Genomic DNA, 27,454 nt, shown 5'->3' with positions numbered 1-27,454 from the left:
TTTGATAGTAGATTAGTTTGAAAAGGTGTAGAACAAAAAAAATTGAGACCTTCATTTATGTTCCCCTCCCACACCCACTATTCACACTGTCACAAAAGGTGTGTTTCAGATCATCTTGTTCAACCAGTTAAATCTCTTTATCTCTGCAAATATTTGTTTCATATTAATGCAGCTGCAACTTTTAAAGACTTCTGTTACCTTTACTGCTTATCTGTCAATGCCAGAGCTCTGACTGTCCCAGACCTTGGTCCAATGGGGCTGCAAAATGCAGGGGTGGGAGGGAAGGGGTATGAAAGGGGATAAGAGCCCAGATATAATAAAAATTAAAAGAAAAAAAAACAAAACAAGAGCAGAATCTGCAGCCATGAAAGTCAGGAGTTCAATTCAATGTTAATTCCCATTTGTCTGAAATGTTTACAGACATACGTTTATAGAAAATGGAGTTGATGAAAAGACAGACGCAGGAAACAGTGTATTGAAATGCTGTGCCTATTTTTATCCATTTTTTTTTTTTCAGACACACAAAGGTATGTGCACTTAATTATATATACACTGAAAAAAAACCCATAAGCATGGAAATGTGCATGCACATAGATCATCTAGTATATGATCAGGGCTTTTCCCCAATAACTAAAAAAAAATTTGAAGTTTACATAGGACACTACAATGACACACGCTACCGAGATCCACTTTTACTTCAGTTCAGGTTGTTATAATCCTTCCCTCTTCCCTGCTTCTAACCAAACATCCCCATCATTTTCTACCTACTGGCACTATTTACATATGTAATTCAGACATTAATCAAGCTAAACTAGAAAAAAAATTAACACACAAAACGAAACAAACAGTCCTCCCCAACCCCAACAACAACAGAAGTCCAACTTGGGCCAAAATCTTTTTCAGCCAGATCACTTTCCTGAACTGACTTATACTGGCAAGCTGCAAAAGCTCCAGCGTCAGTGCAGAGAGGGATGAGGAGGGCGAAGCTGAGACGCCAGCAGCTCAGACTGAGCCTGACTGAAGCAGCTGTGGGACTGCACGCCTCTGAACACAGAGCAGGGTGACTGCCTTTTTTTTTTCCTGCTGCTGCTGAATTTACTTTAGCCCTTCTCTGAAACAGAGGGCTGGGAGAGCCAGAGAGCACTGGCAGAGTCTGTAACGAAATCTGTACCTGCACATCTCTATTACTTCAATGCAAGCAAATGAGATCTTAAATCATTTCAGATAGAAAAAGCCCTAGTGTCCCAGATTGCACCTCAGATCTTTCCTTATCAAAGAATGTGTTTTAATAGCAAATTGTTTGCTGCTTTTTATTTTTTTTTTCCAAGGAAATATCTTTTCTCTTTCAATAAGGACATAACCAAAAGCTATTTTCTCTAACACAGTGTACTTGGAAGGTGTCTTCTTTCTTACCCCCCACACCCCCTTCATTTTTCATTTTTGCACTTTTTTTTTTCTTCCAATGGCCTTTCTTGTTATGAGAAAAATACATTCCTGGAATGTTTCAGCTTAGGGCTCTCAAAAACAATTACTTAGGCATTTGATTTGATCTGCCGGTTCTTCCTTTCTGGGTATTCGGGCTTTATGAATCTCCGGTTTGGTCAAAGGTTAAAGCGAACCTTTTCCAAGTCACACTCCGGAGCCTCACGAGGCCCATACATATCCACCCTGTGTTTTAAGGAAAAGGAGTAAATTCACTATTAGCTGCGCACAACAGCAGTAAGTTGCTGTGTTATCTAAGGAAAAGATTTCAGAGGGGGAAAGCTGCTGATTCACGCTTCTGTTGGGCAAGTAGGATGGACGGGTGGAACGATGAGGGAGGAAGAAAAAAATGGGTCACCTTTAAATTGGTGAAAATTTGGCACTCTTTAAGGGAAAACAAGAAGGGGAACAGAAGTTCAAGTATATAATTTTAGTAGCAAGGTATCTTCAAGAATATCAAGGCACTTCATAAGCACAAGCAAGCAGAGTTATAACCTCAAAGGTACCTTATCTTTCACTCTGTAAGAAGTTATTACATCTGTGATCCACACACAAAAACCCCCCCCCAAAACCCAAACCACCCATGAAGTATATGGAGGAACAAAACATATATTTTCTGAGTTGTTCTGGCTGCTAACCAGGCTTCTCAGGGGAATGAAAGTTAGAAAGGATAATCCGTCAGAGTTATCTGACTTCGAGGAGTGAGTGATAGGGAAGATTTCCAGCTGGCTGTCTCCATCGGGCCTTTCTGACCCACGATCAACCGAAGGTGGTGCTTCATGCGTTTGCTGGTATGCTCCTATTGCTATAGTCTTGCCTTTGATATAGCAAAACCCAGCTCAATTTCATTTGGTGTGCTTTGTGTGCTGTATTTCGAAGTCTCTGAAATCAAAGTCCTCTTCCTCAATGAATCCATTACATGTTTGCTCAGTTTAAACAAGTTACTACTCAAAGACATCGAGTAAAAATCATTCCTACTGCTATGACACCTTTTCACTAAATGCAATGGAGTTAGTGTAGGTTTGTGTTCCTTTTTTAATGTTTCAGCATATTTGTCCAGTAATACATTTTGCATATTGGACTTTTTCCAATCTCATTCTATCTATTAAAAAAAAACCTCTTTAAAATTTTAAGTTTATCATATGTCTATATGCAACTGTTACTCAGGGTTTGTCAGATCCACTCTCTATTAAAAGAAAAATCAAACAGATTGAAGTAACTGATTATAGTTCATTTCAAAGTACAACGCTTGCCAAAAATAGATATTTTAAAGTTCTGATTATAGTTCATTTCAAAGTACATTTCCCCAAAAGTATATACTTTACAGTACTGAAAATATGGAGAAATACACATTTTAAAAAAATTAAGTTTTAAAGGGCATATTTAGAAACGATTCTAAAGGAGTCTTGGTGCTTAAGGTTTATGTATAAACTAAAGCATACACATAAAGGTACACATACAACTAAATAAGGATTAAAAAAGGCACTTAAGTGGCAGAATTTAATTTTTTAAGGAACAACTGTGAAACTTTGTCATCCTTCTACTTAACCAGTGGTCTTAACTGTAAGTAACACCATCCCCACACCACAAAGCAAAGAGGTTGTTTTGGGGGGATGCTGGTGTTTGTTTCTTCTTTTTTCTTGCTTTTTAGTGAGAAGGGTTATTTTCTGGTTTTAGTCATCTCTTAGATTCTAACATACATACTACTCACAATTACACAGAGATAAAAGTTGAAGTCCCTCCTATTATGGAAACAGATAAAAAGGACATGCAACAGTCCTTTTATGTTGTCCTATTAAATATGCTGCTGAGTAAAACTGATATGCACACGGAAGTACAGCCACATCCCTCCAGCCACCTGCTTGGACAAAGAATTAGTTGTAATTTATATGATAACATAATCCTCAAAATTTATGACAGCTGTGTTACACCTGTGTTTTACTAGATCCCAAAGGCCAATTATCTGCATTTAATGATAATAAATTTTGATACAGAAGAGCTGATTAACAAGGAGAGAAGGCCCACAATGCCTCAAAGACCAACCCTCCTCCACTGTCCACACCAGTTGTTCTAATTTTTATTCCAAGCTTTTTAACATTACAAAATTGATTACAAGTTGCTCCATTTAACAGAGATAAAATTGTATTTAAACTAAATATTTTACATGCAAAAGAAAAAAAGGCTTAGGAATTTAAATATTTCACCTCCAGAAAGCAGCCTGTCCTCTAGCCAAATAGACTTGCATGAGTTAGCCTTACCTGGAGCCATAACTTGTTATTCACTGCATCTCTCCCCGTAGCAATGCATTGAAATGTAGCATTCTGCCCTGCATTGACCTCTACATCCCCCAGCCTCAAGAAATGTGGAGATTTATCTGTAGAGGGAGAAGGAAAAATTACAAAAAATGCTTATTGCTAAAAAAGGTGCCAGCAACATTACTGTCTCCCTGAAGATGCATATTGTAACAAACTTTGGCTAAAAAAAAAAAAAAACAGAAACAGAAGAGAGAAAATTATTTGTTTCATCTCTGTTGGGGAAGAAAGAGTGCCTTCAGTCCTTTCCCTTCTCCCCTGGTGATCCTACTAACTTTATGTTATACATGAGTTATAATAAAGTCTTTTAAAAATCAAAGCCAAGAGAAGGAGATCAAATGCCAAAAATATCAGGAGCACTTTACAAAAATTATCCCAAAGACTTTCGATTGTATGAAACCCATCATACTGAGAAAAACCCAATTAGCAGGATACTGCTCAGGCAAATAGATAGATACCATTCAGATTATTTGCAGTGTAACTCAGAGCTCTGTTGTTTTACTAAATGAAATCATTTGTGCCATTGAATACAGTATTTCAGGAGCTGACAAACCTATTTCCCACACTGACAAAGCCCCTAGGAAAGCTCAGTGGCACAACCACCTGAAGGATTTATTAGATGTAAGAAAGCAGACAGGCACATATGAGGAATGGGTACGTCACACAGCTCTCGTCTGTCCCTTTCTCAAGAACTCCTAACAAAAACAGTAACTGAACTGTTATTTCTTTGTCCTTACCAAGAAAACCCCAACACACAGGAAAAAACAGCAAATTGGAACAAAAAGGGTTTAAACATGAGCAACAAAAAAGAGCTTATCTGAATACTGTATCATGCTGATAATCTGTCGTCACGGCTGTACCCAAGTGCCTTTTGTTTTGGCACTTAAAAAAACCCAGAAAATTAAAAAAAACAAACAACAAAAAAAACCCAAACAACCAACCCCAAAAAACCCCAAAACAACCCAGAAGAAAAAAAAATGAAAGCCAGATACTGAACCGAGCAGAGCTTTGCTGAGTACAGACATCAGAGAGCTGGGCTGGCTGAAATATAAAGAGGTAACTCACTCAAATACTCTGTAAGCTTGGTAGCCCCCAAGAGCTATGGTCTTAACAGGTTTGGGGTAGAAGAAAATAAATTGTGAGGTTGCCACTGCAACTGTATAATTTGGCATTGTTTTGCAAATTTGGGGGAGAGGGTTGTTATATCTTGATCATTTCAGAAAGCAATTAAATTGTCAGCCATGAGGTACATTACAATGAAAGCACATTTTAGAAAGGGGATGTCAAGGGGAAGATCAAAAGAGTTGAACAGAACCAAATTACCAAAAAAATGTACTAACAAGTGACAGAAATGCACAGCAGTAATTTCTTCCTCACAACTTTTTATTTGTAGAATATACTCATTATTGCAACTTGTGTTTGCATGTGTGTAATTTTTCCCCAGGATTAAGCAGGGAAAGAGAAACATAAATGCCTGAAGTCTGTCCACAAACACAAAACAACAAAACCCAATCCTTCAGTACTTCAATAGCCAGAAGCCTTTTTTTTTTTCCTTTTTTTTTTTTTTTTTAATCTGTTGTATCCATTGGGGGGGGGGGGGGGGGGGGGGGGGGAAGAACAAGAACAAGGGCATGAAATCTGATAAACCTCCTACATGTACCTGCCAATTCAATTTTCTTTAATCAGTGAGTATACACATTAACATTAAACCCCATTTTGATTATGCACACAAACTATAGTATGTCTAAAAAGACACTGAAGAATTTTTGCTTTTGTATTTCTATATACTTCTGGCAGACAGAAATTTTACCCAGGTAAATCACTATTACAACACTACATTTTCCCCTGGAAGCTGCAACAAAAATACTATTGAAAGAACAAAGAACATCAGTGATCAAGTGATGAAAACTCAGCAGTCTACAGCAATATCAAATATGTCCTGAAAAGACAGAGAAGAATGCAGCTCTTAATCATTACTTACCACAAGGGTAACTCAGAACCTGGATGTCATCAATGGCAATGTAGCCATTTCTCCCATCTGAGACTTCAGCTTCAAATATTACCTGTCAAAATGAAAGAAAAAATGTTTACAACACTCATTTCTACAGAATTCCCACAGTGGCAAGCGTGTAGATATAAGACACATTGCCTTTTTCATTTAGTTGAAGTTCCTACAAGGTTTGACGACTGAGTGGAATATTTATTACTTAATGTATTGCAGTTCCATACTCATTCATATACATGACTTGCTTTGGATTTGCTGCTTATGGCACACCAGAAAAGCATGTTTATTACTTCAATTAACAGCATACTGCTTTCACTTTGCTAAATGTATAAACATGATTCAATTCTGAAAAACACCATTACTTTCAGATAGGTTCAACATCACAGCACACAACTGATCAACCAATTTTAACAAAATTTATTTTCTTGTTGGAGGGGGGTCACAGTATAGTCCACAGTCTCCTGTAACCTTCTGCAGTGTAGCTGCACAGGAAAACATACAGCAGCACAGAAACAGTGCAGCACTCCCCAGTGGCAATGAAAAGAACAGCTGTAGCATGAGATTTATGTAGTAGTCGTTAACTTCATTCATTCTTGCGAGGCAATGGGGAATTTGCTGTGCATGAAGGAAAAGAGATTGTCTTCACATCCAACTTCTTGTCCCAGCCCAAACGTGCAGTAACAACAAAGAATTGCTCTTGGACTGCTCCAGAGCACAGAGCTGTCTTTTGCTACAGATGTAGCAAAACAACACCAGCTGACCAGAACAAATTTATTGTCAAGATTCACGCCTCCTTGTATGGACAAAAACCAGAAAAAAACTAGAATATGGTGAGAGTAAAAGGAAAAAAATAAAGGATGAAGCATGAATGTCTAAACTAAAAGGAAGATACGAAAGAGGAAAGCGCACTAGTAAAGACTGAGTCAAGTGATACAATACAAACTTGCAGTTGTGATTGCCGAAGGTAGGTATCTGTTGGGGTCTTCTGTGCCAGTCACCTGCTCTATATGTAATCTTTTTAAGTAGTTTATATCTCTCATTCTTGGGGTCAATGTAAAGGAGCAGCAAAGGCAATGGATTAACAACCCAACGTCCCCTGCAGGTGAGCAGGAGAATGCTGTCCCCATCAAGCACCTTTCTCTTAGGTGGGAAGACCTTCTCTAAGGTCATCTTACTGGGGGATCCGCATGGCACCTCGCCAGGAAATAATGACCACTGCACTCTTCAGTCTCAAGGGAGTCCTGGGAGCAAGCAGCTCCCAAGTACCTCTGGAGCTCCTTTTGGTCCTCTCATTCACAAAAACTACCCTCTTCAGCAAGATACCTGGCATTTACATAACTTGGCTCTGAACGCTGCATCAGGAACACTTCTGTCAGCTTATGCTCCACTCACTGCATTTCTTCACCCTTGCATCCCACCCAGACAGGAAGTGCAATTTATCTTCCCATCAAAGGGGGCAGGGACCCCAGGTGGCCTGTTTGTACTCAGAACTAATTCCACAACCTCAAAGGGGGAAAAATAAGGAAAACTTCCAAGGAAAGGTGGATATGGGCATTTTCATGATGTGGTTCATAGGGTCTCCCAACTTGTGCTTTGACTGCAGAAAGAGGAAGCCTGTAGGGCACGTATAGTTTGACAGCACCAGGCTACAATCCCTCTTCCAACTTCTCCAGAAGTTCTTGCTGAGGTTCTGGCTGCACTTCTCTCCACTTTTTTTTTTTTCCTCCTTTTCATTTTATTTGCACCACAACGCAATTAAGTTGCAGAAACCAATTCATTCTCTGCCGCCTCCTCCTCCTGCCTTGGCCAACAACAGCTTGGTGGAAAGAAATTTAGTGTCTGGGGGTCCTACTTTCACTCCTTTGGTCCAACGACCTCTCTGACCAGAGCGATATTTGACAGTGTCCACCAGCTCCTCAGGCATCTTCAGAGACCTGGCATTTGTTCCCAGTAAGGAACATCAACATGAATATCTTCAATTCTTTAATAATTTGGATGAATCCTCCTTTTTTTTTTTTTTTTTTTTTTTTTCATTTTTTAAATGGTTGTATGGTGTGGAAGACAAACAACTCAGTAAGAAATAAATATTATATTTAAAGCCCTTCTGACAGATCAATTTCTTTACAACACAAAACAGTTCTATCACATACACAAACTCTGAAAGAACTTTGTTTCTCAAAGTCCAGTTAAGAAATCTGAACATCAGCATTAAGAGCTGGACTAAATTTACACCTCATTCTGAACTGGGTTGTTATTAATTCATTTGGAAGTAACTCAGATCCAGTTCCCAGAGAAGCTTGGCCTTGTGTAAGCATGTCTCTCCCCTGTATTGTTGATACCTTCCTACGCTGGGGTCAGAGGGAAGAAAGTAATGTTTCTTGGGACAGAGCTGGGAATGAAATTACTTGTTTTTTTCCTACCTCTTCCAGATTAATTTAATTAATCCCCACCCTCCAAGAGTAGGAAGTTATCAAAAAAAGCAAAGTTCACAGGAAAGATTAAGATTAAGACATGGTAATCCATGAGAAGAAAAAAAACCCAACACAACAAACAAAAAAACATTAAGAAATACAGAAATGCAAGAAGCCTACAAAATATTATAGGGAGTAATGTTTATGAGGTAAGTAAAGGAAAAATAAAGTGATTAAAAAGACAGAGGTATTAGAGAGCTGAGATTTCACATATACAGTACTAAATTATTTTTTATTTTACATTCATAATTGGTATAAATAAATACATCTATGAAACATTCATAACTACAGACACTATAAAGCAAAAGGTGCAGCTCAGTTAAAAAATTCTTATCAGGCTTTAATTTGATAATATCTGTTCACATTTAAAATGGGAAAGGGAAAACTGGAACTGCATATATAGGTGAAAACAGCAATTTAAAATGCTGACAAGTCAGACCAGAACCTGAGGTAGTTCTTTTCTTCACATACACACATGCTACTTGAGAAAAACCAGAATGTTGAGCTATTCCTTTCACCAGAGAATGTTTACCCTAATAAGACACCAGTGCTTTGGGAGTGAATCCTGCACTTGGTCTGCACTGCTGTTCAGTTTACAGTCCTAGAAAGAATGGCTGAAACACTTTCACTTTAGCTGAAAAATAATGCAGATTATCACTCTAGCCAGAAAACATTAGTTGCCTGTGCAACTGCAAATGTCCTTCCACTTACTACAATTTAATTGCATGCTCATCTAGTGCACTTCTGAGAGATGCTTGCTTCCTTTAATGAAGAGGAGACACTATTTTCAGGGGATGAATCGGGCTTGCACAGAGCAGGGCTGTGGAGGAGCTATCCCGTCTCATTTGTAGCAACATCACCACAATGAATGAGAATGGGAAATGCTGAATAGCTCAGGTAATTCAAATGCTACTCAAGGGAATTAGATTTGATCCCTGCATTTTCTACACAGTTCCTAGGTGATACTCAAATCAAATACTTTTATTTGGGGAAGTTAGTTACTTCCCCAAATAAAATGGCATGTCCTTGTTTATGAAGTGCCTGCATTCAGATGCAAATGAAGATGCAGTGTCAGAACTCCCTGAACTGGACATGCTCCTACCTATTTAGCCACCACTAATGCATCTCTTGTCCATATATTGGTCCATTTTCCCCCTAAAACCATGCGAGCTTTTAGTGAACACAGTATCATGTGGGAAAATCCATGGGTTTACTACTGACAGCATTAAGAGCCGTTTTCATTTGTCTGTTTGTACCTGGCTTCCTGTAATGACCCAAATCAATGACAAATTGATCCCAATCATCCTGCTATATTATTCACAATTTTGTAGACCTCTATTTTATGTCCCCAAGTAATTTTGTCTTGAATTTGAAGAGTCCCAGATTATTCAGCCTATCTCATATAGAAACCATTCCCTTTTCTTTGATTATCCTTCTCATCCTTCTCTAAAGCTCTTTCTAACTGCGCTATATTCTTTGAAGATAACGACAGAAGAGCTGGCACACAGTGATCAAGATGTATAAATTATGACTCATCCACAACAGCATAATATCATTATCTAATTTATACTGAACTTCCTTAACCATTCTTAACACTTCATTTGCTTTTTTTGACCATCATTGTGCTCTAAGCTGACATTTTTATGAACCCCATGATCTTGCTACAGAGTGCCAATGGCAAGCTCCAAGTCCATCATTCTGTGTGTGAAATTAGGATTTTATGCAGTGTGCATTATTTTATATCTTGTTATCTACACTAAAATTTGCCTGCCATTTTATTGCCCAATCACTCACAGTTGGTGATATTGTGACAGTCCTTCTACAGGCCCTCACCATCATATACTGTCCTTGCTATTCCAAAGTAGCTTTCACCTACAAACTTTTGTCTTTGTACTGTTCTCTGGCCCCCACTCTGGTCCATTATGAGCATGTTGAAAGGCATGAATCTCTATAGGATGCCTTGGTGACTACTTCCGGGCATCCTGACAGTTTATTCCTGTCTTCTCTTTTTCCTCTTAAACAATTATCTATATATGGAAGTATCTTTCTTCTCATAGAATGGCAGCTTAGCTTCACTACAAGCTTTTGTAGAGGGACACAGTCAAAAGCCTTTTGGAAACCTACCTAGCCTGTATCAATCAGATCACCCTTATCTATATGCTTGCTGACCCCTCTAAAGGGCTCCAAGGTCGAAAATTAAACATATGATGTGCAATATACAGCAAAAAAGAGGAAAAAAAAAATCTACTTGTTTTGTATCGGGCACTGCAAAGTAGCATATACTTTGTTTTTGCATCCCAGCTCTAAAATGCAGTTGATGACAATCACTCTTCACCTAATGTTATTCCAGAAATAAATGTCTGTGAACATCTTAAATACTCAACAGTATTTGAATGCAATGGAAAAAGTAGTAATTATTACAGCAGAGACCCCTAAAGAGATTTAGTTGCTGAAATTTAATGCTTAAGAAATACTCAAACCTTCACGTTCCTACACAGCCCTAACCTTGCATACTGTAATCACCATGAAGACTAAGCCTGCACTTATATACAAATATACATCTTATATTTGGAATATACAAAATATACATCTTAAGGACCAGCCTCACCGTATTTTTAACTCTTATCGGGATCCAAAAAATTTAGGCATCTTCATTATTAGCTCATTTCAGGCACTGATGAAAATAAGCATTCCCAAAGCATACATAGTCAATTAAGTACAAAATGCAGTCAGGAAAGAGAGAGAACAGCTCTGGAGCCCAAAGCCTACTCTTAGAACATAATTCTCCCTAAATTTTGTAAAAGCTGTGTTCTTGTAAACTATACACCACCAACACCAAACAGGGTATTTTCAGTACAGTTTGAGACCTTCCTTGTCCTTCCTCCACTTGACTAGTTCTGACTACTCACAGTACTGAAGGCGGCAAGAATCTACCACAGTTTTGACAACAGTCCTGTCAGACCATCATATATATGAAGCAAACATCCATAGATCAATTAGATAAAAGTGAGTATTAACATGCTTAGTTACAACAGAAATGTAGTGTTTCATTGACTATTTTTTCCTGCTAGGCTCTAATATACATCATTAGAGAGAGCTGAAAAGGAATTTGAGATGGAAATAGAAACAACAACAAAAAATTGTAATTTCCACAGAGCGTTCAACTTGCAACACATTTTTGTTCAGCTATAGGAGGGCTTCTACTAGCTTAATTATCTGAAATCAAATTTGTAAATAGATCAATTCCAATGCTTGGTGGAAAGGTGTATTAGAGAGCTGTAAGCAAACAGAAGGTATCATGTCTGTGATAAATCACAGTATAATTAAAAACAAAACAAAACACAAAACCAAACCCCCTTCAACTAGAGTCCAGAATTACTGGAAACTTTGTGCTCTTTCCTCACTGTTCCAGTATGCATAATCCTGATGGTGTGCATTTTGATCTATTTTTGACACCTCCTACATCGTATCTATTCAACTTGTGAATAAAACAAATGAAGAATAAATTACTCGGAACCAAAAGAAGCATTGGAGTTATATTAATTAACCTCACCAGATATAAAGCCTTAAAGTCTTTCGTAAGAATATAAAAAGAAAACATTTAAAATTATTTATTTTTTCTACTTCATACACATCTCCTTCATTGATTCATTTTAATTTTTGTAAAAGCACAGTAGGGTGACTCCAGTACTTGAACCTAGTACTTACACTGGAATTGGTTAAGATTAAACAGCACATAGGAGCAAGTTTGTTTTGTAATAAAATAACTTCCTACATATGAAGAGCCATGAACAGCAAGACCAGTTATACATAAAACACCACGAATCCTATTCCCTGACAAGCTTCTAGTTCTATCCAATCTTTTTGCAGTGTTAAAGGCATTTTAAAATACTAAAGCAAAGGTTTTAATTACCAAGAAACTAAAAATTAATATAAACATGAAAATAGTATCATGTTACAAAAGAAATACTTGATGGAAGCTAGCTGAAAGAAAGGGACAGCTAAACAAATTTTTACCTAACATATAAAAATTTTATCGACATAATAAAAAGCATTTCCCTTGTAAAAGTTATAGATAATTTTACTGATCTAATTTAGAAATCATGAAAACATAATTACTTCCGTATGAATGCTTAAGTAATGCTGTGAGGCAGCCTTTGCTGCTGACAGGGCCCGGGAGAATTTCCAGCACAGCAAATCAAACACTTGGGTGAAAACTTTGGGATCTCAATTGTGCCAAGTCAGCTAACACCCTATTACTTCTTTTTTTCTCAGTTACACACCTCCTGAGATTGAAAACCAAAGGAGTTAAGGCTATCTTCTCACTAGCATCCTTACGAGCAGAGCTGGTCAGCTCACAGATTCTTCGACTGTCTCAGAATCACCCACAGGGAACCTTGACATACATACCTCCTCTCTCAACCCAAATTCATATTTAAGGTCCACTCAAAATGGGGAATCCTATATTCCAAGCCACATCTCAGTTCATGCTCTGTGGTGAGGAACCACTCAGAAAACATGCCTACTAAATGGTCCAAAAGGGTAAACCTTCAAAGAATTTATTAGTTGTAAATGAGCTAGCTCCACTACTCAATCCTGGAAAACAAAAAAAAAACAAAAAAAAAACAAAAAAAAAAAAAAAAAGGGGGGGGGGGCGGGGCAGGGCAGGGGAACCCCCCAACCCTAAACCTGTCTCTTTACATGTAAGCAAGAACTGTAGGTGAGCTTTAGCTGAGCTACACAATTTAAACATGAGGAGAGTTAGTAACAATATTTTACCTCCACAAACAACATACATGTTGCCAGAAAACACATAATTAAGATGAAGCATAATAAACCTCTGAAAGGGCCTGTATGACACAGTTATCTGATACAGGGGAAGCTAGAGACTAGATTCAGTGACCCTGGAGACCCCTATGTTAGTTAGGAACATGAGGAAAAACCTCACATCCTTCCACTTAATCTGTGCTTATGCCAAATGTTTCTAGGATCATGCCTAGAAAATGTCTGGATGAAGCACCACACAGCAGTTACAGCTGCTCTGGCTTTGAAACAGTAGTAGTTTATCATCTGGGAATACTTACAGTCTTACAAAAACCCACCCTGCTCTTGAGTGACTGAAGAAGTTGAAGAAAAAGCATCCTTACATAGTCTGCAAACACAAGATCTTCAATAAACCAAAACATTTGTTTAAGGATGAAAGTTCTTAAATGATTGAGATTTAAAAACAATGCAAAGACATGAATTTTAACCATGGGAAACAAAAACCTTTATAGCATGGTAAATCACAATGTTTAAAGGCTAAAACTGGGACAGTAGCAGTAAGAGACAAGTTAAGAATCAATGAGATACTTAATATTTCACTTACTTTTGTGATAGACCAAAACTTGAAGAAAATGCTTTCCAGTAGGACAGAAGCAGTCCTTTTGAACATGGGTAGCTACTAGAAAATGCAGCAGTACAAGTCTGGCATGATGCCACTGTACTTTTCTAAACCTAGAGCAGAGGTCAGTCCTTTCTGACTTTCAGTGACCCTTGGGAATTCCCTACCATATGGGGAACATTATTTAAAAAAAAAAAAAAAAAAAAAAGCTCTGTCTCAAACCATAGGTATTCCCAGCCAAATTACTGATACATTTGAACACACTCAGTAATCATAACCTTTATCCCTTGAAGTAATATCTGCTTCAATACTATATAGACAAATAAAATTCTGAGTTTCTCAACCATGGGATCTTCTCCATATTCAATTTAAAACAAAAAAAAACCCCCAAAACCCCAAAACAACTTCATAGAATTAGTCTATGAAGAACTGCAAAAAACAAGCCAAGCAGACTAAAACCAGCAGACAAAATTCATAGGTTCATGTTGCACCCTACATATTGCTTTCTAGAACAACTTTTTCCAGTCCATATCAGAGAAAAATATCTAAAATTGTTTATTTTCAGAACAGCAGCCAAAACAATTTGAAACACCTATGCAGAAAGTCAAATCCATATCCATGCATTTGCTTGCTCCAGAAAAAGATGCTGTTCAATACCACGTTTTAATTCCAGCAATCACCAATCAAGGTGCTGACAGGTACCTTGCTTCCTTTCCTCTCCCTTTTCTTTTCTGCTCACCTGTGTCACCATGAACAGTGTGGAACAACATCAACACCTCTTAACTCAGGGAAGTTAGGACAAAATATTTTCTAACACAAGTGGAGGGCAGTTTACTAGATACAGTTTAACAGGTATTTAATAAACACAGATCAAATACTTCCAAGGAAAAAAAAAATTAATAAAAAAGAAAAAGCAACTCACTCAAAGCAATGGACAGGTTATCTCAAACAGTACTGTGGAGATATTCATTGCATCAGCACATTAATAATGAAGCTAGCACTGTTTGTATAGGAAATTACTCTGGCGTTATCTCCAAAACATACTTCAAAACACAGTAGCAATAGTTCTATCTGCAAATTCTGTATATCGTCTTATTTTATCATCTCTATTTTTGCATTAATCACAACACGTTGGGTGCTGGACAAACACAGAAGATGACAGCCATCTGTACAAACAGCTTATGTCTGAACACACAGGAGGTATGATGTCAAAACGTTTCCTTACTCTCAGTCCTGCACAATATCCAATAAGCTGAACTGAATCTGGCAGAGTTCAATCTGGCAAGTGATGTCAAGGGCAACAAGAAGGACTTCTGTAAGTATATGAGTAGCAAAAGGAAGACTAGGGAAAGTTGGCCTGCTGCTGAATGGGACAAGGGCCCTGGTGACACAGGACTTGGAAAAGACTGAGGTACTGATTGCCTTTGTCACCTGAGCCTTTGCTAGTAAAATCGACCTTCTGAAATCCAAGGACCCAGAGACCAAGAGGAAAGTCAGAAGCAAGGAAGACATGCCTGAGGACCAGCATATACTGGGGGCCACCCAGCTGGAAAGCAGCTAGCAGAAAAGGAGCAAGGTGTCCTGGTAGACACCAAGCTGAACATGAGCCAGCAATGTGCTCTTGTGGCAAAGGAGGCTAACGGTACCCTGAGCTACATAAGACAAAAGTGTTGCCAGCGGGTTGATGGAGGTGACCCTTCCCCTCTACTCAGCACTGGTGAGGCCACATCTAGAATGCTGGGTCCAGTTCTGGGCTCCTGTATTGGGTTTGTGTGGCAAGGCTGGGGGTGGGGAGGGGAGGGAGGAGGTGGGGGGTGGTTACAGGGGTGGCTTCTATGAGAAGCTGCTAGAAGGTTCCCCTATGTCTGACAGAGCCAGTGCCAGCCGGCTCCAAGACAGACCCACTGCTGGCCGAGGCCAAGCCCATCAGCGACGGTGGTGGTGCCTCTGGGATAACGCAGCCTGGCTCTTTTCAGTGGTGTCCAGCGACAGGATCAGAGGCAATGGGCACAAACTGAAACACAGGAGGTTCCCTCTGAACAACAGGAAACACTTTTTTACTTTGATGGTGACTGAGCACTGGCACAGGCTGCCCAGGGAGGTTGTGAAGTCTTCATCCTTGGAGATATTCAGAAGCTGTCTGGACTTGGTCCTGGTCAACTGGCTCTAGGTGGCCCTGCTCAAGCAGGGGGTTTGGACCAGATGACCTCCAGAGGTGCCTTCCAACCTTGACCATTCTGTGATTTTGTGAAACTGTTAACCCCCAAAATAATTTGATTTCACTGATATTAAATAGCAGGGCTAATGTTCAGTGTTGACTGTGTTTCTTCCAGACATTCACTGTAGTTTGGATTGCATATAACACCTTCATCTTTAGAAAGGGTGAATCGAAAATTTTCATGTATGCATTTTACAATTATTAATACTTGCTAGAGGTATTCTGCTGGAAAACCTGCCCCTGAGTAACACCTGCTTGTTTAGGATAACTCTTGCCTATGAATCATTTGTGGGATGATGGGAGCACTATTTGTGTAAATCACCTGGACTACCTAACTCAGAAAGGTTTGCTATCTCCTTCCACTAGAACCTAGTAAAAACATAATATAATCTATCAACAAAGAAAAGTTTTGAACTATAAAAGATTCTCCAGCAACCATTTTTAGCCATGACAAGTGTTATCCCTAACCACTCAAACATAACGGCTCAAGTCAATGGGGAAAGAGAGACTCTTTCAAGAGACAATGCAATATACCTTGAGCAATCTTGCCCTACTCTCTGCGCTTGTAGAGTGAGCTCACAGAGGCTTGGTTGCCAAATGCTGACATCTGAATAGCCATAATAAGGAAGGTTTTTTAAAATCCAAAGCCTAAAACCTATTATCTTAATTCCCATTTGTTTCCATGTGAGTATCCAGGCCTAAAGGATCATGCTGGCCTGGATTATTGAGCTGACTGATACGGTAACTCCTAAATTATCTTGTATGCTCTTTTTGATACTTTCTTACTTGGTTTTTGCACCTCAAAACTTTTCTGCATTTTGGTTTAATGTACCAGAAGTTTAAGGGACCAGTTGTTACTGCCTTTTCTGTGATGACCTTTTTTTTATCAGTAATGACTACAGACCAAAGAAACCCATATATATGTACACACATGCACACTTATATATGAAGGATAATCATAGGACCATAATTTACAAGTGGAACAATTGCATGGAGAAGGCAGCACATGCAAGTTCTCTAGAAGCACATAACAGCAAAGAAATCAAGTATAAAATGGCTTTTGTCACAGTGAAGCAACAGAATGCAAGCTAAATTCTGTTAACCATGCTCACATTAATTCATTGCTCCATAGTAGTTTTGCACAAATCAGTTTGACACGCAACACCTTTACTTCAGCATTAGTAGCGTAATTCCCACATAGGGTTAGGATAGAAGAACAACCCCAAGCCACACCTAATAACTGGTTTGACTCCCTTTTTTCTGTTCCTACCGGAGTTGAAAGAAATAAATTGCTCATGGTTAGCAAAGTGACAGTGAAACCTATCAAATTCACATTTGTGAATGAAAAAGCAAAAGAACAAGGCGGTTCTTAAGTGCATGATGCATTGAAAATATGTGAACCTGAAGAAGAAAGAGCTTAAACCAACTTGTGCTTCTGTCTGCATAAACTAATATCCCCTTTAAAAAAATCAGAATACATCTCCATAGACACACAATGGTATCCACAGCTTTTTTTGTCTTTAAATTTAAGATGTTTTTGTAAAGTCAAAAAAATAAAAAAAATAAAATTCACACCACCGAAAACAAATAAAAAACCCCAAACACCCACCCACAAAAAAAAAAAAACAAACCCAAACACACCAAAAAAACCCCAAACAGAAGAATAGAATCAGTAAGTGAATCTTTCAAAGTATATTAACTGACATCCTTGTACACCCTAGACATGACATGTTACACTTCAGACCAAGTTTTGGCAATTTTGCCTTCAGCGAGACTACAAAGAGAAAGACCTTGAAAAGGCCTCTAGATATACCAGATATGCCAAACCTCCAGATACTCAGATTCTATTTCAACAAGTCTCTCTGAAAATTATCTTCCTACTTCTGAAAACATTAGACGAGTAACGTTGAAACCATTTAAACTGTCACTATGATTTGGTTATATGTAATATCACATGCCTTGCTTAACAAAACCAGACAAGTCAGATTAATTTCCTAATTTCCTAGTTAAAGCAGAAACTTGCATTTGAGATTGTGACAGTGAAATATTTATTTTTCAAAGTACTTCTGCATCAGAAACGAGTAGCAAAGATGATGAAGCACCAAAAGTAATGGCTGTGGAATCTGTCTCTGATATCGATAAAATAAACATCAGTCAGGAATGATACAGCTCTAGTTTACCCCACCACTGGTCAAGGCCAATATGTTATAACAACTCAGAAGGGATTTTCCAGACATATTTTTCTGGGATATATTTAAAGTTTTCAGGCATTATATCATTAATAATAAAAGAATTAAATACAGAACCTTTGTAGTTTCTTCCATTTATTTAGAGCAGAAAGCTATAGCTATTCACCTTATATTCTCAGTTTGCAGGGACAAGTACAAAAGGGCTAGATGCTTAAGGAGCTGAACAAATGAATCTGGATCAGAGCAGAGGAGACAAGTTACTGACAAGTCAAGTCAGGCACATCACAGGAAGATAAAAATCAACAAGACAGAGACTTGGGGGCAAAGAACATCTCTGTCCCCCTTAATACCCTTACCTTGAATATACCTACTAAAATCTTATTAGTCCTTTTCCCTTCTACCTTTCCTCTATTGATCAGTCTGCAAAGACATCTGCTACATCAACTGGCCTTTGAGCAAACAAACTAAAATGAAAAGTCAAACAAAGGAATGATGAATCCTAAATTCAAGAGAAAAGCATCTCTCCATTCTGAAAGAAATCTGTTTTCATTTTTTAAGTGTTGAAGATTAATACTGAGCAGACATTCTTTGTTTCTTCTATAGGTGTACCGCATAAGCTATTTCAGCAGTTTTGGCTACCAAAATAGTAATGGTTATGGTCTCTGGTACTGCGCATAAATTTATCATTTTTCTCCACAGAAAGAGAAAGGCAAAAATACTCACTACCAGAACAAATATTGTCTCTTGAAAGACAGAAATAACCAAGAACCATTCATACTCACAGCCTTTGAACTTTTTCAGAATAAAGCACCAACTTTTTTTTAAATTGTTCAGAAAAATAGCTATGCAGCACCAAGCAATTACTATTCTTGAAACAGCTTAGGTTTTATAACTAGCAGAACAAACCTTCTACCATAGCTTCTTTTGAGACATGTATTTTTAACATTCCTATAAAATCATTTTCTAACAGATGGATTATTAAATGGCAGAAAAAGATTGCATAGATGAATACTAACCTTTCACCTCATAAAATTACAATTTTTATCTACAATAAGCAGATAAGAGAGAAGGACGTCCTTACCAGTAACCTTCTGAAGATAAACTTCAATCCCAAAACAAACACATTTTACAATCTCTGCTCTCAAAGTTCATTGTTCATTATTGTAATCCATTGTAAGTTATTAAAGAATGTGCCACTGGCAATCACAGGAAAGTCAAAACCTATATTTAAGCTGCCCTTCTTTCCAACAGGCGGGCAGGGGCACTGTCCCACCAGTGGATCCAGTTATATCTGTATCACAGCATGCTGCATTATGTTCAACATAGTGCTTTTTGCTTACATGATATTTTATAAAATATGACAAAGGCGATTCTTAAATAGGAGTAAATTAGGGATTGGGATTGAAATGGTGATTCCCTCCTCACCAGATTCAGGCTTCTGCAGTTACAGGCAATTATCATCCCATTCAGTTCACAAAGGCTTGCAGATCATCTGTTACTCTCACCACAGGCCACAAGAAATTCCCAACATTAAAACACAATTTTAACAACCACAGACAAATCCCAGGTGAAATTCAAGTACATTGCTCCACCACAATAGATACTGAAGGCAGTGCCGGAGTCTCTGCAATGAATTCTCTACTGTTTCCTACTGGAAAATCCATGTAAATTTAAATTGGCAAAGATCACCACAGAATACACATTTACTTTATGCTCATGCTCAAATGCATATGCAAAAATATTTATTTTCACAATTCTAGAGATGAGCTACAAAAATTACCCCAAATCCATCTCTGTGTGAAAAACTACAGGCCTTCATCCGTTTACAGAATTTCTTCTGGATACCAAGTCTCACAAAACTTTTAAATAAAACCACAAGCCTAAACTGTAATGCAAAGTCCAACAAGATACACATACACAACTTCTATATACTGGAAGTGAAAATCTATATACGTCTATACACAAGAAGTGAACGAGGCATCTGATTATAGCATACGAAAGCATTTCTGCATTTAGCAATTGATATATAGATGTATGCATGCATGTGCTTACACATGTCTATACATACTTCAAATTTGTACAAGATATTGATCACACACAATGAACAGGGCATTGTGTCCTAGCAAACATTAACTAGGTTTATCCAAAGAATGCTGATAAACTGTCAGACTGTTGGATGCCATTCTTAGGTAGCAACATTTTCAGATATTCTCTTATAGATTCAGCAACACGGCATTTGGAGCAAGTCATCTGGATTGCATAAAAGCCTTTTGTAAAAAGGTGTCAAAACCAAGCTCTCTCTAATTGCTCAACTGATCCACATGGAATTACCAGATTCCCAGAATTACCCCTTTCCTCTCCCTCGGTTACGGCGGACCCGGTTCTTTTCCACCTAACTAGAGGGTCTCCTCCCCAGGCTTCCTGGCAGCTTTGGATTAATGACTATTGATTGCATGTTTTTGTACCTGCACCAGACCTACAGCACTGAGTAAGCTCTTCCATTCCACAAAAGAAACACTCACTTAACTCAAAGGTATTTTGCACAATATCCTACCAAAATAAACATGGAGATCCTAAAATAACTTTCAATGCATGCTTTATATTAATACATCCTTTAATAGCGCCTCCATTTTTTATTTTTTTTCAGTGTCACACTTCCCAACAGCCTTCCTAGGAAATAAAAATAAGAGAATTTCAGGGAAAAAAATAAATGCACAACTTCTTCCTTATGCAAATATCATTTCTCCTCATTTTTCCTTTCCTCATCACAACATACCCTTCTATCAGACATTTCCTGACAGCTTTGTGTTTTCCAGACTCTCTCATCTGCCTTTACTTGCTACCTCACCCACCTAGTCCTCCTCGCTCTTTCCCAAGAGAATACGCTCAGTTTGCCCATCTGAAAAGAAGGCTCCCTCCAACTACAGCTCCACCTTCCTTAATTCTCTCTGTCTCTTTTCAATGAAGCTGTCTCCAAGTGTCTCCAATTTAACTATTCCATTTCCTTGGTTCATCTTTCCCAGCAAAACTACCATCACCAAAATCTATCCCCCAACAAAGCTAAGATTCATTTCCATCCTTATCTGACAAGTTGTCTTACTGTCCTCTCTTCAAAAATTGAGTGCACTTGGCTTCCATAGCACTATTTTCTTTTAGGTCTTCTCTTGGGATGTCACCTGAGGTTTCTCTTGTTCCTGTAGAATTGGGGCATCGCAGGAGCTTTACTAAGCCTTTGTTGGTCTCATGCTTTCCTTTCTCTCTTTTTTTCTTCCCCATTCCCTTCCTCTCCTTGACAGTTATTTTGCCTCAATCAAGAGAAGACAATAGACAGTCTAGAAATTAAGTTCTTTTTCCATTTGGATATTGACTTACTTGACAGCATAAGCTCCTGAAGTATTTAAGTGGGAACAAATCTCCTGCCTCTAAGTGTAAGCTGTGAGATGGAGCGCAGTGCTAGCAGAGCTGAAGATGGAGCACCTTCCATGAGACACACACAACCTGGACAGCTGCAGCACAGCTTGCTTCTTTTAACATCCCTTCCATTTCCTACCTCTGACGGACCTTACTGATATGGCAATGAATCCCAGAAATAAGTGCAGAAAGTATTAGCTCTTTGTCAGTACACACTGACCGAAAAGCCATTTGCTACCTTCTCTGAGGAAAAAGTGGCAAACTAGTCAAAGCGCAGAGCTCCATCAGATAGATGTGCTCCCTCAGTTGGACCACATTGCTGAGAACAGCCAATGAAACAAGCACAGCAACTGTTACAGTACTGACACCCTCAGGCACTAAAATAGTTATAAACTGAAATATATTTCTACTACTTTTGAAATAGAAAACTAAAATGGTGGAGCAACTTCTGGTGAGTAAACAAGATTTTTCTATCTCAGGCAGCTGAGTGAAAGGCCAGTGCATGAATAAAATAAATGGGACAATGAGACTGGAAACACAAGCATTGAGGCATCACAAAGCAACAAAGACACTGAAGATGCAGTTAGCACTAATCCCAAACTCCAACTGATTACTCTCACATCTGGCGTGATGGGTATAACCATCACATCTGGTGATGCCCACTGCTGTCATGAAAATGGGCATCACCAAACAGGGAGGGAAAAAATACACACACAATGGCCCCAGATCACACTACAGGTAGTCCAAGGTTTTACTTCGCTTCCAAAACATCCATTAATATGACAGCCAGTACCTACAGAATTTTAGGAAGAAAATAGCCAGAGATTTCACCAGTTATTTGTATTGTTCATGTTCTTCAGATTTTCTTCTAATAATCTGACTCTAATCAGTTTGGAAATCGGAGTGCTGCACTTCCTTTTGCTGCTGCTTCTCTAACACTTTCTCAACTGATAGTACTTTTCTAAGTTATTTTGTGCACTTCCATTTCACCCACAGATGTAAACTGAACTTGCCCCCCACAAATACATGCTTTATACTGTGTATAAGAAAGGTAAATTCTCCTCTCACTTGATATCAACAGGCCATGAGGATAAAACTTAACACAGCACAGTAATCTGGAAAAACAATTTGATAAACACAATTTCCCTTTGCTTCCAAGTACTTCAGCCATGCGTTTCAGACCCTCTCTCCTTGCAGTTACAGACCAGATATGCCATTCTCATTACCCAAACCTCAGCCTGAGGTTTCGAGGCTTTCTGGTTACATCCCCCAGCTCTTCGGATTACAGAGCTTCCAAAGAGATCTTATCTCCCTGAGGTGTTTATACAGCACCAACAATTATATTCTCTCAGCAGAGTGTGTCAGCCCAGTTCATGCAATCCCCATCCTGTTGCAAACCAGGGCTTGAGATGTACCAATTGCAGAGAGCTGATAAAGTCTCCATTATTTGGAACCAGATATCAGAACACACACACTCACATGCAAAACATGCTGTCTCCTGCACTGCACTTTTTGCTTAACTATCCTGACCTAAAATGACAACCATTAAATTTTGTATTTAATCACTCATTCAGGTAAGTTATATTTTGGCTAAGGATACATAACAAATAATATGAAGAGTAACCAAACACTTAGGAAATATTAAATAAGAAGCACTTGGGAGACTTAGAGAAAACTGGTGCGATTAGATCTTCTGTCTCATGGCAGTGTAATGCTCCGGAGAGGTTCAGTCAGTCATGTGTCAGCTAAAGCAGCAAGACTTTATTACTTCTGAAAAGCAATCTGGAACTGTAAACCTGAACAGCAGATTTAGGTCGTTGCCCAGGTTTACTTTAGACCTCAACTCCTGACATTTGAGCACAGAAGCTCTACCCAGATTTAATTCTTTTAAAACAAACACCTCTCTGTTTTAATTTATTTCATAACAGTTGCTAAAATCACTTTTGCACACCTTGCTTAGAGAACCATAAATATGATTCAATAACTTTTATGGCCAGCTCCTTTATAGGCAGTAAAGAGAAAATGTTTCATTAACTGAGACTAACCCCCAAAATATTACAAAATATTCAAAGATCACCTTTACATTATCAGCATTTGCTGATAGCTATAACCAAGTGATATTCCAGAGGACAGTTTCTCCTCTGTAATTTGCATGGGAAATAACCAGTGTACCTTGGCAAAAGCCACATTTTGATCATGGCAAATAGTGATAGGACAGGGTTATTCAAAGCATTTCTATTCCTCTCCCTTACAGTGATTACTGTTTAATAACGGCAAACACGACATATTGAGTAATAGTCATTTTGTCCTTTGGCACATCCAGCTATCCTTGGCTTAAGTTCAGTCAATCCTGTGCACAAAACCAAAGTCAAACATCATGGTCCTGACAAAAGTAAGTGATGAATAAGGACAATACAAACTAAAGGAAGAAAAAACTGTGTGATCCATCTCTGTGCTGTAAACAGGTCTTTGGATGTGAAAAAATTCAAGGTGTTTGTAGAACCATAAATTCAGTGGTTGTCAGAATATCTAGGCAACTCAGGTGCCATTCATCTTGTGCCTGAAAGGTATGTAGAACAATTCTTTCCTAACAGTCATGACTTCTTTTCCTCCTTCCTCTTTATCTTTTACTACCTTACTGTAAGTTGTTGAATGCCTCAAACCTTAAATCCAGGATGCACTTCTGAGAAAAACGCTTTCATTGTGTCATGGTTTAACCCCAGCCAGCAACTAAGCACCGCGCAACCACTCACTTACCTCCCTCACAGTGGGATGGGGGAGAGAATTAGAAGGGTAAAAGTGAGAAAATGTGTGGGTAGAGATAAAGACAGTTTAATAGGTAAAGCAAAAGCCACGTGTGCAAGCAAAGCAAAACAAGGAATTCATTCAGCACTTCCCATGGGCAGGCAGGTGTTCAGCCATCTCCAGGAAAGCAGGGCTCCAGCACGCGTTACGGTGACTTGAGAAGACAAACACCATCACTCTAAACACCGCCCCCCCCCCCCCCACCCCCTTCCTTCTTCTTCCCCCAGCTTTATATGCGGAGCATGACGTCATATGGTCTGGGATATCCCTTTGGTCAGTTGGGGTCAGCTGTCCCAGCTGTGTCCCCTCACAACTTTTTGTGCCCCCCCCCAGCCTCCTCGCTGGTGGGGTGGGGTGAGAGGCAGAAAAGCCCTTGGCTCTGTGTAAGTGCTGCTCAGCAATAAGGACAACACCTTGGCATTATCAACACTGTTTTCAGCACATATCCAAAACATAGCCCCATACTGGCTACTATGAAGAAAATTAACTCTATCCCAGCCAAAACCAGCACACATTGTAAGCTCAGCAACGTATTATGTATGTGTATGGGTCTTAACACACACATGCATGCGTTTCCACGCAGATTTTTCACAGATTTTTCCCCCTTACTGTCTTATTGCCACTATCTCTGGCAACACAAAAGATTTCAAGACACTGTAAGAGACCTTCAAGAAAGATTTCCATGTTTGTTCTAAAAACTTCGTCCACACACTATGGTAAGGTCTACAGGAAAAAAGAAAGTATACAGTTCTCACCAGAATTAGCTTTCCAAATATAAGGAAACATTAGCAAGAAGCATATAAAATTCAAGTACAATTTGTTCATAGTGAGACATTTTAAAAAATATCTTAGTTCAACCCACAAAACACTTTATATCTTGTATCCAAACAAAACTTTTGATGAGCAGCAGAAGGTAAGACTGAGGTACAGTTAATGCCAAAAAGTCATTAAGTCGTCCCAGGGCTTTAAAGCACACTTCTACAAACTGCAAACCCCTGGTATTTACCAGCATCTCTCACTATGCCTCAAATACCACCCTGCCACTATTATGAGTTAAAGAAATACAAAAATAGATAAGCTGGACATATGCTGAAAGGCTGTTTCTGATCCTTATGAAAGAAACTAACAAAACATGTACTTACCAGGTACCAAACCCAGACAACTGGTGATGTAGAATAGTACTTAACTGTAATGGAAATACATAAGAAATACAAGAAGAGCTGCTTTGTAATTACAAAACACTGTAATTTAAAAGGGGGAAAACCCATAAGTGTTATTAAAGGGAATGCTCCTGACACAGCCACAGTGTGCTTATTTCCATACAGCTTTTCTTCAGCAGACCATTGTGCCTTTGTGTGATTCAGTTACTACAGCATCTCATGCTTTTACCAGTTTACAGAGCCCTAACATAAACCATTGCATAGCATGCAAAAACCAGCTCATTCATTCTGAAGATACTCTTTGAGGTACTTCCTACAGTGCATCCTCAAACATATATTCTTAAACATCCATACATCAAAAACTCTAACTATTTACTATGTAGTCTCAGTTCTTCAATTTTTATTTAGTTTCAAACCTTTCTTCTACTCAGTGAACAGAGGAGGAGCTAATCAAAGGATAAACGAGAAAAAAAATCAGGGTTTGGGTTTTAGGGGTTTTTTGAGGTTGGGCGGTTTTGGGGTGTTGGGGGTTTTTTGGTTGGTTTTTTTTTCGCCTCCATTTTCCAGCAGCGCTTTTACTGAAAAAAAGATAATCAGATGATTGGATAACAATTGTCACTGCAGCAACAGTTCTTAAAATTGATGCAATGTGAAATCAAGCTCACAGCAGTTAGCTGAAGTTAAATTTCTTAGTGTACAAGGCCTGAGGAAAGTGAAAATAAAGAAGACATGGAATATTACACCTATAGAGATTTTCATGTCATCTGTAAAAACTAACCAATGAAGAGTGTATTCAAATACTGTCTTTTATAAGTTAAGCAACTTTGCTGAAAAAGAACATGAAATCCTGCTTCTTAACTACTATACCATATTTTCTCCTTCTCCTCGGGAGGTGGGGAAGTCTTGCAATTCATCATTTGTGGTTGTCCTTGCCAGCAAAGCATATGCTTTGTCTGGTCTAACTAGTAAGACCAATTTACCTTAAAGTCACTTTTCAAAGACACATGTTGCAAAATACTCCACTGAAATAAAAAGTCTTCAGTGTTTACTGGGCAAATTTCTAAATGACTGAGCAACCAATTCACTAAGTGACTTCAGCAAATCCAGCAATTACATACATCTCCAAGAACAAAGCCCTTAATCCACTTCTAAAAGACAAAATAAAACATATGCAAAACAAGAAGCCATGTGCACACAGTATGTCTGAACAGCGGGCAAGCATTTCTTGGCAATCTTGCTGTGCTGTTAATAAAAGCGTCTTGCTAAGCATAACAAACTTGTACAACTACAGCAAAGTCTCAAAGGATTTGAAGCAATTTTTTCCCTTCTCCTACAGTGCCTGTCATGCATCACCTGTTGGCATAACACAAGGATGACCACGTTCTCCACTTCTTTCTCAGTGTTACAGTCACTTACCCAAAACCTCCATTTACAGTCAAATCATGACCCTTTGCCCTTTTCCTGGATATATTTACAACCATCACTGGTTTGTTTCCTAGTCCTACCTTCCTAAACGACATGTCTTTGCACATACAGGACCTTTCACTTATCTTTTCTACTTGTTCTGATTTTGCTTTTATTTTCCATGCTGACATTCACCAAACATGATAATGCTTCTTAAGACAGATCTGAACTCTGACTTACTCAGCTGGATAGGGAGCAGTTTCCCAGGCTAAGGATTGAAAATGCAGCCTGGTACGCTGCTGCTGACAGATGGGGCAGGACTTGCTAAATGAGCAGGTTTGCTGCTTTGCCTAGGGACATGGAGAATGTATGTAATTTGTACTTAGAAGCAGGAGATATAATGTATTCTGGACCACCAAGCCTTCCTTGCTGCTTTACTAATCCTAACTCACTCTAAATCTGAATTACAAGTAACACAAAGACTGTTTCATCTCAACTATTCCACCTGCAAGTCAGAAAAAAAAAAAGTGAGATTATTTAACACAGTTATTGAAGAAACTTATTATCTCACATATATACATATGTATATAAATTGTTAGGAATGCACTTAATTC

The 27,454-nt window shown here is 38.6% G+C and overlaps 1 protein-coding gene across 19 annotated transcripts in view; it reads right to left on the bottom strand.

The window, feature by feature from the left end:
- The window catches only part of PTPRK (protein tyrosine phosphatase receptor type K), a 417,047-nt gene that overhangs the window by 218,407 nt on the left and 171,186 nt on the right, over positions 1–27,454 (bottom strand). For all 19 annotated transcript variants that reach the window (XM_030022191.2, XM_030022195.2, XM_030022192.2 and 16 more), the window contains exons 4-5: positions 5,776–5,857; positions 3,741–3,856 (exon numbers count right to left, since the gene is read on the bottom strand). In XM_030022191.2, the coding sequence (XP_029878051.1) occupies positions 3,741–3,856; positions 5,776–5,857 (198 nt within the window). The remainder of the gene's footprint in view (positions 1–3,740; positions 3,857–5,775; positions 5,858–27,454) is intronic.

Source organism: Aquila chrysaetos, chromosome 8 (assembly GCF_900496995.4).
Source record: "Aquila chrysaetos chrysaetos chromosome 8, bAquChr1.4, whole genome shotgun sequence".
NCBI lineage: Eukaryota > Metazoa > Chordata > Aves > Accipitriformes > Accipitridae > Aquila > Aquila chrysaetos.
Note: the sequence above shows the minus strand (reverse complement) of the source record. Positions and strands in the feature narration are given on the sequence as shown.